At 33.1% G+C, this 18,598-nt stretch overlaps 1 protein-coding gene across 1 annotated transcript; it reads right to left on the bottom strand.

Annotated features, from left to right (window-relative positions):
• Positions 1-14,166: 14,166 nt before the first annotated feature.
• LOC138330920 (perlucin-like) lies at positions 14,167-18,151 on the bottom strand. Its single transcript, XM_069278403.1, has 5 exons — positions 18,024-18,151; positions 16,130-16,209; positions 15,133-15,226; positions 14,630-14,837; positions 14,167-14,286 (listed from the first exon to the last, which is right to left on the bottom strand). Exons 1-5 carry the CDS (start codon positions 18,088-18,090, stop codon positions 14,253-14,255), a joined length of 483 nt encoding a protein of 160 aa, XP_069134504.1. The 5' UTR covers positions 18,091-18,151; the 3' UTR covers positions 14,167-14,252.
• Between the last annotated feature and the right edge of the window lie 447 nt (positions 18,152-18,598).

Genomic DNA, 18,598 nt, shown 5'->3' with positions numbered 1-18,598 from the left:
ATCATATTAAATCAAAATTCACATATAATATACAAGATGGCGGAGGACAATCCCATACACATACATATATAAAGAATCCCTTGACGTGTAAGTTCGTAACAAACATCTAAATATAGGAGGAATATTACAAAAAATAATTAATGTATTTGTGACGTCACCACATATGTGACGTCATAAAAGTACACTTCAAAAAATAAATGAATAATCATTCATCAATCGGTACGTATAAGTGGGGCTCCTCAGCACGATCATTTGAAGGCCATCCTCCCTTCTAGTAGAGTATTCGTTCTAGAGCATAAAAGTCAATTATATTACCGCGTGGTATTTAGGACGACGGCGGGAAACATAAGACGACCCGCGTTATGAAAAGGTAAGTTAATAACTTTTGCGACTCTATAAAATTACCGATCTCGTTTTACATTTCAATTTTAAAGGATTTGTGCAGTCAAAAATGATACATTAATGTAATAGCAGTACTATAACTGATGTACTATCACTGATATCGACGGTCACAGGAAAACCGGATCAACCAATTTTTTATGGATTACTTTTAATTTTAGTCGTACAATAACTTTGGCTCGAATGTAAATAAGAAAAAGTGTGAAATTCGATGTTTCAAATACTCTAATTTAGGTATCTTAGTGTAATTATGAGAGAAAATTCACAAAGAAAGTTTCGGATTTTTTGTCGAGGAAATCAACGACGAATAAGTTTTAATAAGATAATATGTTCCTGTAGTCTGTATGTTGAGATATAAAGCAAAACAAACAAACTATTGTTTCAGACCGTGCGGTCGCTTTCAAATTTCAATCGATATCCGAGAAGATACAACACCAATATAGATATATAATTAGCCATACCTTTGGTTTGATGTTATGTAATACCTTGACCAGGATGTTGTTTTGGCGAATTCCCCGAACACCAACTCTGGTAAAGACAAAGGGAGGTGTTTATGTAGGGAACCCTTTGAAGTTTAGTTATAGTCTGTTTCAAAATCTAACACCAACTCAGGTAACTTTTCAACCAGGTATTTTTTATACTCATACCTATGATAAGATACATAATAATAATAATGCATAATAATGTCACACATCTTTACACAACATTTAAAATTAAAAAATATTCTTCATTACTAAAAATTCCCAGCCATTAATTGGCTTACGGGACACGAATGTTCTAAAATTATGAACAATATATGTGAATAAAACAACATTATCAGTTAAAGTTATAATAAGTCAAAATTACTATTATAGAGATCGCCTTCTCCTCATCGCTAAAAAGATATATTTAGCAAGACTAACTTGTAAAACATCACAATTCATTAAAAAGATAAGTTGATTATCAGAAGACATACTTTCAAAATATTCACATAAAACAGTTACTCTATCAATTATGTAAGTTTTCCTTAAATCGCAATACGCTTTACAGTTAAAAATAAAATGAACATAATGCATTCCAATTCTCCTGTAAGATATCGTTCCAGTAAGGTTTATATAACGACTTGCGTTTGTAACTATTATACGAGTTCTGTGTACGTAAATGTTCACGGTATGATAAGATACATCATAAGATATACTACAGTTTTGTTAATGTTTAATTTGTATAAAATGTTGTACACTAGTGGAAGAGGGAAAGGGTTGATATAGGCACTGCCTGTTACCCAATCCCATTGTGTATAATTTATATGAAATAAAATATTTTTAATTGAATTGATATGCAAAATAGTTCCTGCCAATTTAAGCAAGGTGCAGCAGCTGTGATGCTGATCATGAGTCGGCTTATGTCATCAAGTCAATGGTTCCGTTCTGGTACCCCAAATAATGTCTGTATATTCTAAAATTGGTCTGATATAGGAGAGATACCATGTTCTTGGTGAATTTCTATCTAGTTTATGTTTCAAAACTTCTTCACAAATATTAAAGATGTGATCCGACCATGATCCTTTTTTTATCAGCCCATGAAGAAATTGACGATAGATCATCATTCAAGAACTCTGCATGTATTACTGTCAGTAAAAGGTCATCATCATTATCAATACAGAGATGTGTCATCAGCAAATATTTTTATATAAGATATTACATTATCTGTTAAGTCATTTATAAACAATAGGAAAAGAAAAGACCAAGTACTGAACCTTGCGGTACTCAAGCATTTATCGGTTTTTCATTAGATTACCGGGTAATTGATATTCGTTTATGAATACGAGTTGTTTTCTGTCAGATAAGTAGGCTTCAAACCAATCATACAGTTTACCTTTAATTCCACATTTTTTTTCAACTCATACATTAAGTTTTTATGCCTTACTCGATCAAAAGCTTATATCAAAGAAAATAGATGAAAATAGTGATCGATCCTATCAACAAAGGGAGGAAACATCTTCACTTATAAGAGAAATCCCTCCACTAAGTGTTTAAAAGGGTTAATTTATGATATTTCAGATCATATCTGACATTATTTGTTTCTCCTAAATATTGCCCAATCAGAAGAAATCCTCTGAATTAAAGAGGAAGATTCTCATCCTTGAAAACTGAAAAAATAACACAGTCAAGTATAGATCAAGAATAAACTGTAAATTCAACAATTCTAGTACAGATGTTTTACAAAGTGTATATTAATCTAAATCTGAAAACTAAAATAAGTCAGAATGTATAAGAAAATGATGAAATTGAATGATCTAGAATAGTATTTCTATTAAATATTTACACTTATAAAGCTGAGAAATAGCACAAAAATGTATAGCTTAAGACTAAGACAATATAAAGTCTAGAAATACAAGTCAAGTTGATAATTTAACGTTCTATTCAAATATCATGGCAAGTATGATTTTTTTCTGAAGTATGCCTCTGTTTTATACACCATTCTGCAGCATCTTGACAATAACAGTTACTGATTTGCTGATCACCTCCCAGGTGAGTTGATTTACCTGAGATTTACCTGTGATCTTACACTGAGAACAATTCTGAGATAGACTATAACTCCCTATCAACACACCTTAACCCCTATGAAAACACCCCACCCTACCCAGAGTTGGTGTTCGGGGAAGACCCCGTTGTTTACCTGTACACTACGCCATCCATCGAACTCACCTGTAATTACCCGGCCGCAGGCAATTTGCTTTTCGTGGCTATATCGGGTATTTGCTATTGTCTTACTGTCAATCAGGTTAGGACATCCGTTAATTGAATTGTGATTTGAATTATGGAAACCCCGTACGATGTGTTCCCGCTACGCCTACATTCTATAACGAGTATAAGTCATCATTAGTGTTTCATAAAACTCCTTCAGAGTTTGTTCAATGGGTAGAAATAAATACCTCTAAAAACTCGCATAATCTACTGATAGGCTGTGTTTATGTACCGCCAGAAACGTCAAAATACACTTCGAATGAAGCGTTTGATGATATCGAAAATGAAATGACCGATCTGGTTAAGAATGAACAAAAAATAATGATTATTGGTGACCTAAATGCTAGAACACAATGCCATAATGATTTTGTTATTCCAGACGGTCAGCTGGTAGAACTTTCTAATGCAGTTGAAAGCAATGATTTGAGAAATTATTTTTACGATTATGAATCATTAATTCGGGCTAGAGTCCCATTACTAAGAGTTAGCCAAGATCAAGCTAGACCAAATACATTTGGAATCAAACTTCTAGAATTTTGTAAAAATAACAATCTTTACATAGCGAATGGTAGGGCCGGTAAGGACATTAACATTGGTAGAAATACGTGTAAAGATGTAAGTCTGATAGATTATTTAATCGTCTCCTCAGATATATTTCCTATATTAACTGATTTCGAAATTCTGGATTTTGACCCACTTATATCTGATGCGCATTGTAGAGTATTGTATAGTATTCAATACACAGAGGCCATATTTGAAAATGAAAAAAATACTTCAACCTCAGAGAAAATAAGAAAATGGGTAAAAGAAAAACAAACTGATTTTGTTAACACTCTACAATCTGAACAAGACGGTATCATAATGGAAATAAATGAGAAAATAACAAGACTTCAGCAGTCAACAACACCAGTATTAAAAACTGATATAAATGATATAGTAAATATGATTACGGACATGTTTAAAAAGGCAGCTAAAAATGTTTTTGGTACACAAGAAAACAGAATTAATAGAAGAAAATCTACACTAAATTGTGACAAACCTTGGTTTACACGCGACTGCTCACGTAAAAGAAAAGAATTTCATGAAGCGAAAAAACGTTATAATATTCTGAAAAGTAGTGCAAACCGGAAAACACTAGTGAAAAAGAGCAGGGAATATAGGAATCTCTTGAAGACAAATTACAAGAAATTCCAAGAAAATATCGAAACTGAAATTAGAAGAACATCTGTTAATCAACCAAAAGTATTTTGGGATATGTTGAATAGACTTGATAAGAAGCATAATGAACTTAATGTTGATTTACCTATCGAAGACCTCTATACATATTTCAGCAATCTAAATTCAACCCAAGATAATGACACAGAAGAATTTGAAATTCCTATTTTTACAGATAACACATATGACAATATACTGAATAATAAAATTTCTTCCAAAGAAATTGTGGACGCAATTAAAAAATTAAATAATAATAAAGCACGTGGCATTGATAATATATATAATGAATACATTAAGAGTACTGTAAATGAAATGTTACCTGTTTATGACAAACTTTTTAATATTGTTCTCGACACTGGTATTATTCCGGAAAGCTGGAGTACGGGGATTATTAAGCCTATCTTTAAAAATAAAGGTGATCCCAAAGATCTAGATAATTACAGGGCAATTACACTAGTTTCGTGTCTTGGAAAGGTTTTTACGTCTGTTATCAATGCTAGGTTGTATAAACTATCGGATGAAATTGATCTCATCAGTCACGCACAGGCGGGCTTCCGAAAAGGTCATTCAACCGTAGACAATATATTTATTTTACATGTACTTATATCGTTGTACTTGTCTTCAGGTAAAAAAATTTACTGTGCTTTTATAGATTTCAAAAAGGCCTTTGACTCGGTTTGGCGTGTTGGCCTGTGGCAAAAGTTAATCAAGAGTAATATAACTGGCAAAATATTTAATGTTTTATATGCTATGTATTCGAACACAAAATCTTGTGTACAAAATGGAAATGAAAAATCAGAGATGTTCACATCCAATATCGGTCTAAAACAAGGGGAAAATTGCTCACCTTTTTTATTTGCCCTGTATCTGAATGATTTAGAAACTTATTTTGCTGATAAAAATGTTGATTGTCTAAACAAAATCCATGAGTTATGTCGAGAGAACCTTAACATGTATGTTCGACTTTTTCTAATTTTATATGCTGACGACACCGTTTTGATGTCTGAATCAGCTGATGGTTTGCAAGCAATGTTAGATATGTTTCAAGATTATTGTCAAATGTGGAAACTTGTGGTGAACACTACAAAAACTAAAGTGATGATTTTTTCGAAAAGAAAAACAAAAACGGCAATTAACTTTTCCATTTTTGATAATAGATTGGATATCGTAGAAACTTTTTCGTATCTAGGAGTAATTTTCAATTATAATGGAAGTTTTAACATTGCTAAGAAACATTTATGTGATCAAGCTAAAAAGGCACTTTTCGCCTTGTATCGTAAAATAAGGAATCTGCACCTACCTATAGATATACAATTAAAACTATTTGATTCATTGGTTAAGCCAATTTTATTATACGGGAGTGAAATATGGGGTTTCGAGAACATAAATATGTTGGAAAAAATCCACCTACAATATTGCAAAAGAATTCTTGGTGTGAAGAAAAATTCTACAAATTTCATGATATACGGAGAAACTGGCAGATTCCCTATTTCAATCGATATTAAGTTAAGTTTACTTAGGTTTTGGTTTTCTCTCATCTCAAATGAAAAGAAATTGTCTAGCTCTATGTATAAATTAATGTATGCCCTCCATGTAACAGGGAAAACTGAATTCAAATGGCTTAAGTGCGTTAAAGAAATTCTAGATAATTCTGGTTTAAGTTTTGTTTGGATATATCAAAAAAGCTGTTTACCTGATATTAAGTATCTGAAGTCAACTATTACCCAGAAATTGAGGGATCAGTTCATCCAGTCGTGGTTCCAAGATATTGAAAACTCTTCGAGAGGTTCTTATTACTCTATATTTAAAAACCATTTTGGACTTGAAAATTATTTAATACGATTGAATGAAAAAGACAGAAAAACAATGTGCAAATTCAGAACATCAAATATTAAATTTCCGGTTGAAACCGGAAGATGGATAGGAGTTCAACGTAACAATAGAATATGTCATTTATGCAATACCGGTATTGGTGATGAATTCCATTATTTGTTTTTATGTTCAGATTATAATGTAAGTCAGCTACGTGGGGATTACATTCCTGCTTACTACACAAGACATCCTAATCACATTAAAATGAAAGGCATGTTCTCCATTTTTCATAAAAAATGTACGCAAATTTATGCTTATTTGTTCAGAAATTATGCAATTTGTTATAGTATTAATTACAGCTCAAAATTATCTAAAATATATGTATTGTTCTAATGTATTAATATATATACACATATGAATAAGTCAATTATTACTATAATCAATACATGTATATTAATATCTCCTATGTTACCAATTTTAAAGGTGAAACAATTTGTTGGAAAAAATGTTATGACACACTGAATTTTGTTTGTAAAAGTTTGAATCTTTATACAAATAATGCATCTAATTTTGCCTGTCATGCTTTAAAATTGAATTATATATGTATGACCTCTTGTTATACACAGTAGTGTATCTGAGTGTAATAAAAGAATTGAATTGAATTGAATTGAATATAACAATAGGTAAAAAGATTAAAGAAAGTGTAATTATAGTCTGTTTTCCCCGTACATCTATGCTCTAGGATTTTTTTGTCGCCTCCATTTTTAATTTGAAGATGTAAAAGCAAATGGAAATAAAAATAACCCTGATCATACTTAGGAATATATATCACATACAATAATGGAAGTCGACTTATTCTGAAACACAAATGGTTCTAAGAACTATTTCAACTATTTAGGTTTAACTTTAAAGATTATTCCAGTCAAGTACTGTAATTACGGAATCGTGGCATATAGCAATCTTCCGTAATTTCTAAGGTATTAGTATGAATTCTAAGCATGTATTTTCACCGTTTCGAATCTATCTACATGTATAGTCATACACGATGGGTTACAGCATTGCTACACTAAATATACTTATTTAAATATCATTAACTAAGTATATTTTCAAAAGGTGCATAATGTTATATCTTTTTATAGTGCCTGTATACAAGTAATTTCATTTGAACACTTTATGCGGTTATTTTTTGGATTATACGATAAATGTTCATATATCACACTATTTAAATCTCGGTATGACATGCAAAAGGATCGACAAAGAATAAACGCAATACTTTTTTTTTTTTTGCGAATAAACGTAAAACTAAGTATTTCGCTTTATTCATATCTTTATTGTCATTACTTTTGGTTTAATGTATTTCGACTTGCTGTTGTTAAAACTTACTCGAGCAGTTCTGCATGCCTTAACAAACCAAGGTTTGTTTTTCGTTTTTGCTTGATAGAAACTGTTTTGAGGGTGGTGATGGTTTACATGTACGTATCAAACGACGCTCATTTAAAAAAAAGTAGACATAATTTGTAATTTTATGTAATTTTATGATCTGGGATGAGTAAAATTTCACTATTTGTTTTCAATATTTTCCACTGTCTGAAGGATCAAATATGCCTTTTTTGGACAACTTTCAATATCCATTTAGAGTGCTCTTGGTATCAGTTATTAGGCGACATAATTATTGACTTACTTACAGTTCGAAATCACAGATTAAATGAAATTCTTCTTCTTTTTAGTTTATCTAATGTGATTAATGAAGCTACTCGTATCACTGCTCATTCCAGTACATTATCGATCCTATACTTGTCAGTGATAATGTTAATGTTCTTGAATCTTCTGTAATTCCTGTCAATAATGAAAATAGCAACCATTCAGCTACTCGTGTGGTTGTTAAATTGACAGAAAATATTACTAAAACATACCAGCGTAAGATGTGGTTATATAAATATGCCGACTTTGATCTGTTCAATAAATTAGTCAGAGATTTCCCATGGCAAGAGAGATTTGAACATTGTTCCGTTGACGAAGCTTGTGAAATTTTCACCGACTCTTTTCTAAACTTTGCTTATATGTGTATACCCAGAGAAATAGTAACAATCAGGAAAAAATTACAAACCATGGTTCAACTCGGAATTACGCACGGAGATCGTTTGCATAAAGCACGTAGCTATATAAACATCAACGAAACCGGATTAACAATATGAAAAAAATGCTAAAGTATCCTTTTTTGAAAATATTAATGAAATTATTGACAAGATTGCTGTACACGATTCAAAATCTTATTGGAAATTGATGCATCGTCTAATTGGAAAATCTGCTTTATCAGACTCTATCCCCCCGTTATATATGATAGTGACAATGGTACACATTAGTGTACGATAACAAGATACAACTATGTTCTCTCTAGGCCTGTTACGATCTGATGAGGTTTGTTACGTTTTACACATTTTGATCAAGCTCCGATACGTTTTTCACGGTCCGCCAAGGCTTACTAGGGATGAAAGTCTGATGCCGGGCTTTTTGGAGCAAATGAAACAATATCTATTGCCGAAAATGTCATTTCAAACACGTTTTAATTACAAAATGTGTTAAAAGAAATATAATTATTATAGCCAATTGTTTCTACGCAAAATTTATCTTACTGAAATGGTTCTCACTTTACCTGCCTTTTGCAATAATAGCTTTGGTGTAATTTGATAGTTTAAATGTATGACTATTTCATTTGATATTTCATATGACAGAACGCATCAAGACGGTTATCATCCACCTTTGCTTGCCGTCGAAACCTTGACAAACCTGGACAAAACGGCACAAAACGTGCAGCCAATCTACATCAACCGTGATAGAACGTGAAAAAAACGCAACAGAACGTCACAAAACTTGAAATCACCGTCAAATTCCAGGACGTGCTTTGAACAGTCCGTTCCACCACGGACCGTCTGGAAGTTTTGTTACGGCCTCGCACGCACTGTTACGTTTTGTTACGTAAATCCCGTTGTATTATGTCCTGTGGCGTTCACCATCTGTACCGTGACTGCCGTAGCAATTTTTTGACAATTTAAAAATCTGGCACGGCATCCACGGTAATCACGTTTGTCTATCACGTCCTTCTGCGTTGCCTCACGTTGTCTCGCGGTCACGTTTTGTCCGCGGTGGCCTGAAACGGGGCTGCCGTGGCCGCCGGGAACATAGTGTAAACCTAGCATAACACACCTGAATTTACACCGAGATGTCAAAATACCATTGAAACTGTATTTTTTTCTGTTCAAGAAGTGAAAGATATTGTTTCAATATAAATCACTAAAGCTATGGTACTATATTTATAGTCACGAAATGTTAAAAAAACACAACTGAAACTGTGTGTATTTCTTTGCAATTACTTTTTAATCTATCAATGAGACAGTGTAAATTTCCCAGACAATGGGAGACTGCTGTGGTAATGCCTTTATTCAAAAATGGTGAACGTTTTCTAACCTCTAATTACAGGCCGATTTCACTTCTAAATACTGTAAGTAAAGTTTTTGAGTGGGTTATTTATAAACATCTAAATAATTTAAACAACAAACATATATTGGTATTTTTCGATATTTCGTTATTGGTGACTGTTACTCAAATTCTGGTTATTTAAAAGCTGTCGTTCCTTAAGGGTTGGTTCTTAGACCATTGTTATTTTTGATATTCATAAACTATATATCTGAACATATGTTTTCCTCATTAAGAATGTTTGCTGACAACGCCTCTCTCGCGTTTTCTTCAAATAACATGCAAGATATTATACAACACATAAATCAGCATTTATCATTAATTGAGCGCTGGTCAAGGGGATGGAAGGTAAATTTCAATCATAACAATACTGAAGTAGTTTTATTTAATGGTTCTCCTGCAAAAATATATATATTTATTTGCAATTTGATAACACGATCTTGACTAACAGTATTTTACACAAACAATTGCGGGGTATAACTTTGAATGAAAATATGAAATGTGGAACGTATATTACAAATATAGCTAACTCCGCCTTACGGCATTTGTCAGTTTTGCGTAAGTTGAAATTTACATTAAAAGGGGAAACATTGTCTAAATCATATACTATGTTTATAAGACCTTTATTGGAATATGCGAGTGAAGTGTGGGACGAATGTACCAATTTAGATTTAGAAACAAAACTAGAAAAAAAACCAAACAAACAAAACAATTAGAAGCTGCCAGAATAGTTACAGGTTTAACCTTTCGCAAGTAGAAATTCATTATATATAGAAACTGATTGGGACACATCATCTGAAAGACGGAAGCAGAAAAATTATTATAAATTTATAAAATTCATCATAATATAGCTCCTTCTTATTTACATGAAATTTTGCCTGGTAGGGTTAATAAAAGTACCATTTATAACTTAAGAAAAAATCATGATTATGTATCACCTAGGTGTCGCTTAGTGCTATTTGAAAAATCGTTTCTTCCCAGAACGGTGAAACTTTGGAATTCAGTAGATTTAACAGTAAGATCTTCAGAAACTGTTTCAAAATTTAAAACCCAAATCAAACGGAAAAAGACTGTAGCTAGAAGGTCAGTTGGAAACAGAAAACTTGATATTATGCATACAAGACTTCGTCATGGTTGCAGTGCGTTAAATGCTGACTTATTCAAAGTTCATTTAGTTTTATCACCATCTTGTCGTTGTTTATTTCCTATAGAAAATGTATTTCATTATTTCTTCCAATGCGACCAATTCAATGACCACCGTGTCATACTTATGAGAAAATTGTCTTTGTATAATACGAATATTACTATTAATTTGAAGTTGACACTTTATGGTTCTGATGCACTTAGTCCGAAAGATAATGAAAGCATACGCTTGACAGTCGAAGAATATACACGTATAAGAAATACTAATCGTTTTGTTTGATCAAACAACATTCACTGGTTGCTAAATGATAATTGCTGATATTTAATTGTCAAAACTTGTTTCGTGATATTTTTCTAAAGACCAATAATGCCAAAATGTATTTGTAAGATATTTATTGTAAAATCATTATTATTATATATCATTTTATAATGTTTATAAAATGAATATTTAATTGAAAGGAATTAGTCACGTCATGAATATCAAATGTTAAAACAATTATACATGTACATGTAGTTATAAAACGTGGGTGCTTGTGTGGCTAATCAAATCAAATGTGACTATCAATAATTTCTAATGTTTATTTCTTTCTTTCTTTTACATATAATCTTATATACAATCATTAATGCTGCTATTGTATATTTCATTATGTAACATCATATACATTTGTATGGGAGCGGGGAATCCTAAGTTGTAAAACCTTTGCCTAATTCCTTTTTACTTTGTTCAAATAAAATATGTTTAAACTAGATTATGTATTAACATGTTCATGGCCACGTTTGGTCCAGGAGGTGCAGGAGGAGGCGTGTGTATAGGAGGAAATGGTACAGGTGTGCTTTGGAGAGGTACATCCATTTGGTAAACTGGTGGAAAAGTCTGTGATGTTTTAGGTTGTTGGTGCTCTGGTATAGTATTTTTTTCCTTGTTCGAGAATTCATCAGTACCTCCCGAATCACTGCCATGTTCTGAAGACTACTGCGATAGTGTTTGTACTCTCTTCATTTTCCATCCTTTACTCATTATTGGATTTCAGCCGTAAACACAAGAAAATAATTACGGCATTGGTAAGTTTGTCAAAATACCTTGCCGAAACTTGGATTTACAGCAAAATATGCAGATGTTGGTAAGTTTGGCAAAAGACCTTGCCGAAACTTTTTGGATTTGACAGCAGTAAATGAGATGTGTAGGTTTTGATAAGTTTGGCAAAATACCTTAAATGGCACCACAATTCAAAGCCATGCAGGACAGAAGCATATATTTTTGATTTAATCATTTCACACACAGTCAAGGGAGTTAAGGCACATGGATGAGCACCACTTGTGATTAAGCTCATGACATCACTTTTAAGCTTTTTACAAGCACGCACTGTGCGTTCCATACTATCAAAATTATTGTTTATGTCACACCAACATGTGTGATGTCTTTCACTATAAGAAGAAATTGTTCATATAACAACACAATTTACTTTCCTTATGGAACGCATTATAACGTATAACGTAGTATCATTTCGAGTTTATAAACTACCCCTTAATACCCAGGTATTATGTCGTTGTTAGTGATAAAAACATTGACACTGAAAATGCAGATAAAGTTCACGTTATCACATATGATAACTGTTGCCCGTGCCTTTGGCGTGAAGGGAAGTCGTACACAAATTATTAATTTTAAATTTACTAAATTTAGTCCGTAATTTTCACTTAAATTTATATAACTTTGACGTATTTAATTGTAAACACAAACACATAAGACATAAGACAAAAGCATAAGCCACAAGTTATTTCAACTTAAAATGTGGTCTCCTATTACATGTATTACAATACACAAACATATTCGTAATGACATACTTGTACATGTCTAATACAGGAACAATTCAAAAACAATTTCATTAATCAAATGTAATCAAATTTCTATAATAAAAGCGTTTGTTTTAAGTTGTTGTGTATGTTCATAATCTTCCACTGGACTTGATATACAATTGCTCATATTAAAACACCAAAAACACTTCCAAAGCCAGATTTTCATCGCCAAGAAGCCAGAAATCAAGGCGTTTGCCTTTTCTAGATTTTGGTAATTAATTTCACTGACTGATTAACTGTACACGGGCAGCTAAATAATTTAGACATGTATTCCAAAAAAAGCATTGTTTCAATGTTTTCCATAGTGTGAACAGTGAGAATTGTCGACTATAATGGAATGAAAAAGATCGTTATTATCTCCCGCTTTAACTGAAACAGGGAATATTTATTTGGGTCTCTTCGTCCGTCCGTCTGTACATCCTTCCGTCTGTCTGTCTTTAACGCTTGGTTACCGTGCAATAACTGCCACAAATCTTAAGCGGTTTTTCCGTAACTTGGTCACATGGTTAAATGTGCCAAGGGGTCGAATGAGTTCTCTCGGCAATTTCATTGGATCTTATATGGCGGAGTTATGGCCCTTTGATTAACTAAAAATGGCAGTTTCGGCTGTTTCCGTTTAATAACTCTTTCAAATATAACCAGATTTTCTCGAAAGTTAGTAAAAGTTTGATCGGGACTTTGATTGGGCCCTATCTAGCTAAGTTATGCCCTTTGATTAACGGGAAACGCCATTCTCACCTGTTTCCGTTCAATAACTCGAATGTTAAATGTCTCGAGGCCTTGACCATGCTCTCGATCAGCACTTTCATAGAACCCTATTTGGCGGAGTTATGACCCTTTGAATAATGAAAACGCCATTTTCGGCTGTTTTCGACTGTTTCCGTTCAATAACTCTCTCAAATATCACCGAATTTTTTCGAAACTTTATAACATGGTTAAAAACTCAGGGACTTCAGCAAGACTTCGATTGGACCCTAGTTGACTGAGTTATGGTCCTTTGATTTTTTTTAACGAAAAAAGCTATTTCGTCTGTTTTCGTTCAATAACTCTCGCAAATATTACCGGATTTTCTCGAAACTTTCATTGGATCCTATTTGGCGGAGTTAAGGGCCTTTGATAAACGAAAGCGGGGGATATAAATTCCACGAATTCGTTTGTCTACATATAGAGCCTCAATCGGATGTGAAAAATATTTATTTATTTTTTGTCACCAAAACTAAAATAACTTTGAAACAATTATGTTTTTACTCTCCCACTTGATATTATCTCTTATATTCCAGTATTAAATGTGCGGACCGATTGGCTCTCCTGGTGTCAGTATACTCGGTGTTTATAAGTATATTCCAGTGATATAACACTATACAAAAGATACATGATTTTCACAAGTATATATACAACATAAACATACCAGTCTCCCAAAAACCCACGTCACTTTACCACGTGCAAAAACATCTCATACATTTGAGGTTTTCATCAACAGCGATAGAAATTGATACAGATTTTTACAGAGAATAGAATCAAACCAAAACCAAAAAAAAATCTTAAGCTGTAAACCAAAGGTTTATTCAAAATGCTATAAAATAAACTTAATCTTGTCCAAATTGTTATGTTTCGGTAACTTGATATCAACTATCCAATAATTTCGTTATCGCCGACAGGGGTTCTGAAATATAACAAAATATATATCTGTTATAAGTAAACGTGTGGTCTAAAATGTATATTTCATTATACTATGATCAGTTGCAAAACATGTTAATCAAAGACGTGTTTTAATTGTGAAGCTTACAATATTCCAAATATATAATTTTACGTAAATGTAAACCGGTATCGATTGTCCCCAAACCGAACTACTCGTCATTTTCTCCGAAACAAGATAACGATGACGAGAGGAGTTCCGATTGGATTGTCCCATGTACCAAAAAATCAGTGCTCAATGTGGATATCATCGGTATTAACTTGTTTCTATGTTGGTATCGATTGTACTTAATATATCATTAGGTAAATACCTCTTTTCGCAAACGAAATGATATACGTTTCGACATGGTTCATCCGCCCATCTGTAGCCGAATTCTTGCCACATAGTTAAACAGTTAGCAGACGTCCCTTGGTTGGGTTCATGACCTCCCCAGTCCAGATAGACAAGTTTGTTCCCATTGACGGTCCAGCGCCACACATTCTCTACCTCTAAGTCGGTACCATCTAGCCAGAAGGATTCTAGAAATTGGATGAATTAGTGTGGCCAATGCTATAATTACACAATATCATCTTACTTTACAATATACAATAGTAGCACCTTCCGGTACAGGAAATGTTGATTGACAATCATAATTTCATCTTCCGCTTAAAGTCCCAATATCCGTATCTGTCTTATTTTTTCGTGATTTATAAGATTTTTGTTGTTGATAGTTCCGTATAGTGTGACTGTAATAATTACAGGTAAATGATCAGGAGAGGACAAGGTAGATTTAAATCTTCACAGATAAATAATGATAATAAATGAAGGTTTTACTGGCATTCAAACGATGAGCTTCAGCTTTCAGGAAGTTGCTCTCATCAGCAGTTTCAACTGCTGCCAGACGACTTTCTAGGTCGATACAAATCATCTGAAATCATTATAGTGTGTCATAAATTTATACGACATGCAAGGACATTCTATTTTCACCTAATGGATATACTCCACGTTGAATCAGTTCGGTCAAAAGATATTGCCGATCCTGATTGAAAATGTAGTTTTCATTGGCTTAAACATTTATTTTACCAGTCCATAAAGGGAAAAAAGGTGTTGCCATTTGTAATATAGCATATGATTGGCTAATATAACGGCGCAAAATGTGATTTATGTGATTTTAGATGTTGTCAAAATATTGACAAGACCAACGTTTTCTTAAAGAAAATAATAAAATCACATAGCCAACTCTTCATTAACGTCACTAAGATGTAAAAATAAAAACCAATGGGTTATAATTTCACATTTAAATTCTTAATATGGTCATCACAATGACCTTTAAAAAGATTTAAAAATTTAAAAAAATTCTAGAAACGATATAAGTTTTTTTGGACATATTTTCTATATGGCAACTTGATAAAAATAGAGACAATTATTTTTTTAAAAATCACTCTTTGACAACTCTTTGACTAATGATGAAACAAGATTTCAACGAGACTGAAACCTCACCAGAGCAGATCCTAAAAGGCATCTATTGTAGAAGATTTTTTATGTTATGGATAAAAATGTATGTAACAGAAAATTCTGAGTTAACTCTCATCACAACCTGGTAATTCAATTTGAGAAAGATGTCAGATTTAGGCTTTGTGTGATTATCCTTACTCTATGCTGTGTCTGGCACTATTACACCGTAACCAGCTGTCTGCCAAGAGTGCGTATAAATTGACGTTTTGATTGTTCTACTTTTTTATTTCTATTACATTCTAAAGTGGTGTTATAATCATATTTGATGTAGAACGTTAAATATAAGCTCATTTAAAAGACTTTTTAATTAACTTACCGATGCTTCCGCCCAGGTAGCGGCGTCTTTTGACAGAAGGTAGCATGAATTCTCAAATTGTAGCCATCCATTTCTGCATCCTAATACAGATTAAGTACAGATAATACTAATACAGATAATTCAATTTCTCATTGATAGAGAAGGAATTGAAAACAACATCATTTCTTACCCATGTGCATCCATATACTACATTAACTCAGATACTCATATTCTATTCTATTTTCACAGGCTTCTTCCTAACCGACTTTCTTCTTCCTAGCGTCTCCCTTGACACCGCCTCACTTTTAGCCTTCGATTAAATGCCCACGTACATGTAAGTAAGGCTCTAGGTTCTGTCCCCTAGCCGAGACCTAGCATGCAGAGAATGGGACGACTGGTTTGTCCGTTTTGCATGCCATGAAGAAGTTTCACTTTACTGATATGAAATTATCTATACCACTATACAAATCGCTGGTCCGGTCACAACTAGATCATACAAATGCAAATATGGAGAATGTCCGACGCAGAGCAACAAGATGTTTACACAGGCGAACATGCGGTGATATAATACAAGTTTACCAACAATGTTGGACCTATATTAAATTATGGTCGAATGTTAACAAAACTCGTTCTATAAACGGAAATTAGAAAAAAACTGTCCCCACGGCGAGCAAACTCATTACTTAGAATAGAACTGTGAGGGTGACACATATTTGGAACTCCCTACCAGTGATATCAAAGCATAAACTGATCCAAATATAAATAGAATGCATTTCGGGAGAAATAGTATATATTGTAAAGTTATAGAGCTGTATTCAATATGTATTGTTTAAGTATTGACTTTTAAATTAACGGAACTAAACATTTGATATATGTACATTGTATGTGTAAAACTATAGTTTACATAATGACTCGTTATTCTCTCATACCTACGGGTGTAATGCTGGTTTTTCTTTCATACCTACGGGTGTAATGCTGGCTGGTCCAGGGCAATATACTCATGCCGCCTGAGGCTGTATTGCATGACTACTCATGCAATAAAGCCTCATGACGTCACGGGATCAACAAAATTACTATTTCCTTGGTAAAATTTTAAATTGTTTTTACAAACTTGGCTGGTTTTACTGTAAAAAAGATGTAAACAACGGACTTTGTGTTGAAAATATCACATTATTTTACATTTATGGAAATTTGACTTGCAGTCGTGTTTTTATTAGAATTTATTTCAAAATGGAGGGATATTATAGTTGTAAATTTGCAATAAAAAGCAAATAAAATATGAAAGTAAAAGACTCTTTCATAAGTGGATATGAAGGATAGGGATAATCTCTCATACCTACTGGTGTAATATTGGGTTAAATCTCTCTTTCCTACTGGTGAAGTACTGGTTTATGACATGCAATACACTTGTGTCGGCTGAGGCTGTATTACATGGTTACCCATACAATATAACCTTGTGACGTCACTGCACCAACAAAATTACTATTCTCTCGGTAAAATTTACACATTTTTTTCAGAAACTCTGCTGCTTTTACTATAACGAACATAAACAACTGGATTTTTGTTTAAAATATGACGCAATTTTTATGTATGACGGAATAGCATAACTGTAAAATTGTTTTACAAACGTCGAGGTATGTGAGAAAAATAATCTTTGGTATGTGGATTTGAAATTTAAAAATATTCTATCCCCGGGATCATAAATGTTGTAAGCCTCGCGTTTTACAACATTTTGTGACCATTTGGTAAAATATCCCAATCCTTCCTACCCACATATAAAAAAATCTTACTTTATTGGGTAGATAGATGCATTGGATGATTTGATCCCGTACTGAAAATGAACTTTCAGAGATTCGTCATAGAATGCATTCCGTTATAGAGAGATCATGTAATATTAGATACGTATCTTACCTACCTTGTATTATTTGTGTCTGCATGGCTATGCAGATCCCAAGTACCAGGATATTTTGGTCAACTTTCATTGTGTTAATTCTACAACGTTCTGTACAGTGCCTTAATGTGGCAGTAGATTGAGAGTGTGGATAGATAAACAACAAGTCACACGTGTTTAACGTCATAGATTAGTCCAAGATAAGGAAACACCACAAACAAAGAACGTGTAGTGCCAAATAGGTCGCTGACCAAGTATTTTAGATCTTACATGTATCCGCATATTACTGCATCCGTTTGATAATAACTGAATTCGCCCTTATACTGATAGTCGATTTTATGACCAAATAAAAGTTTGAATAAAGCATGAAACTTCTTTAGGACATAAAGTTTTAGGAAAAATATGAAACCGAAATAATCACGGCCCCGATCGGCCGCCATATTTGTTTTCAAAACTTCTTCTCCTACATTTTGATACTGATGAGCAATGTGGTAGTGCAAAAATCATGTACAGGGATCGGCATATTGAATTTCAAGACGGCTGCCAAAGCCGCTACCTCTATCTGTTTATATAATATCAAATAAAAACCAAAGCTGAGA

Source organism: Argopecten irradians, chromosome 9 (assembly GCF_041381155.1).
Source record: "Argopecten irradians isolate NY chromosome 9, Ai_NY, whole genome shotgun sequence".
Classification (NCBI taxonomy): Eukaryota; Metazoa; Mollusca; class Bivalvia; order Pectinida; family Pectinidae; genus Argopecten; species Argopecten irradians.
The sequence above is the reverse complement of the archived record's forward strand: the minus strand, read 5'-3'. Positions and strand labels throughout refer to the sequence as shown.

Excerpts from the sequence above, each read along its gene's own strand:
- LOC138330920 (XM_069278403.1), bottom strand. The coding sequence starts at position 18,090 with ATGAAAGTTGACCAAAATATCCTGGTACTTGGGATCTGCATAGCCATG. Across the intron at positions 16,210-18,023 it reads GCAGACACAAATAATACAAG|GATGCAGAAATGGATGGCTA; the intron begins GTAGGTAAGATA and ends AATCTGTATTAG. Across the intron at positions 14,287-14,629 it reads CATTTCGTTTGCGAAAAGAG|AACCCCTGTCGGCGATAACG; the intron begins GTATTTACCTAA and ends GTTATATTTCAG.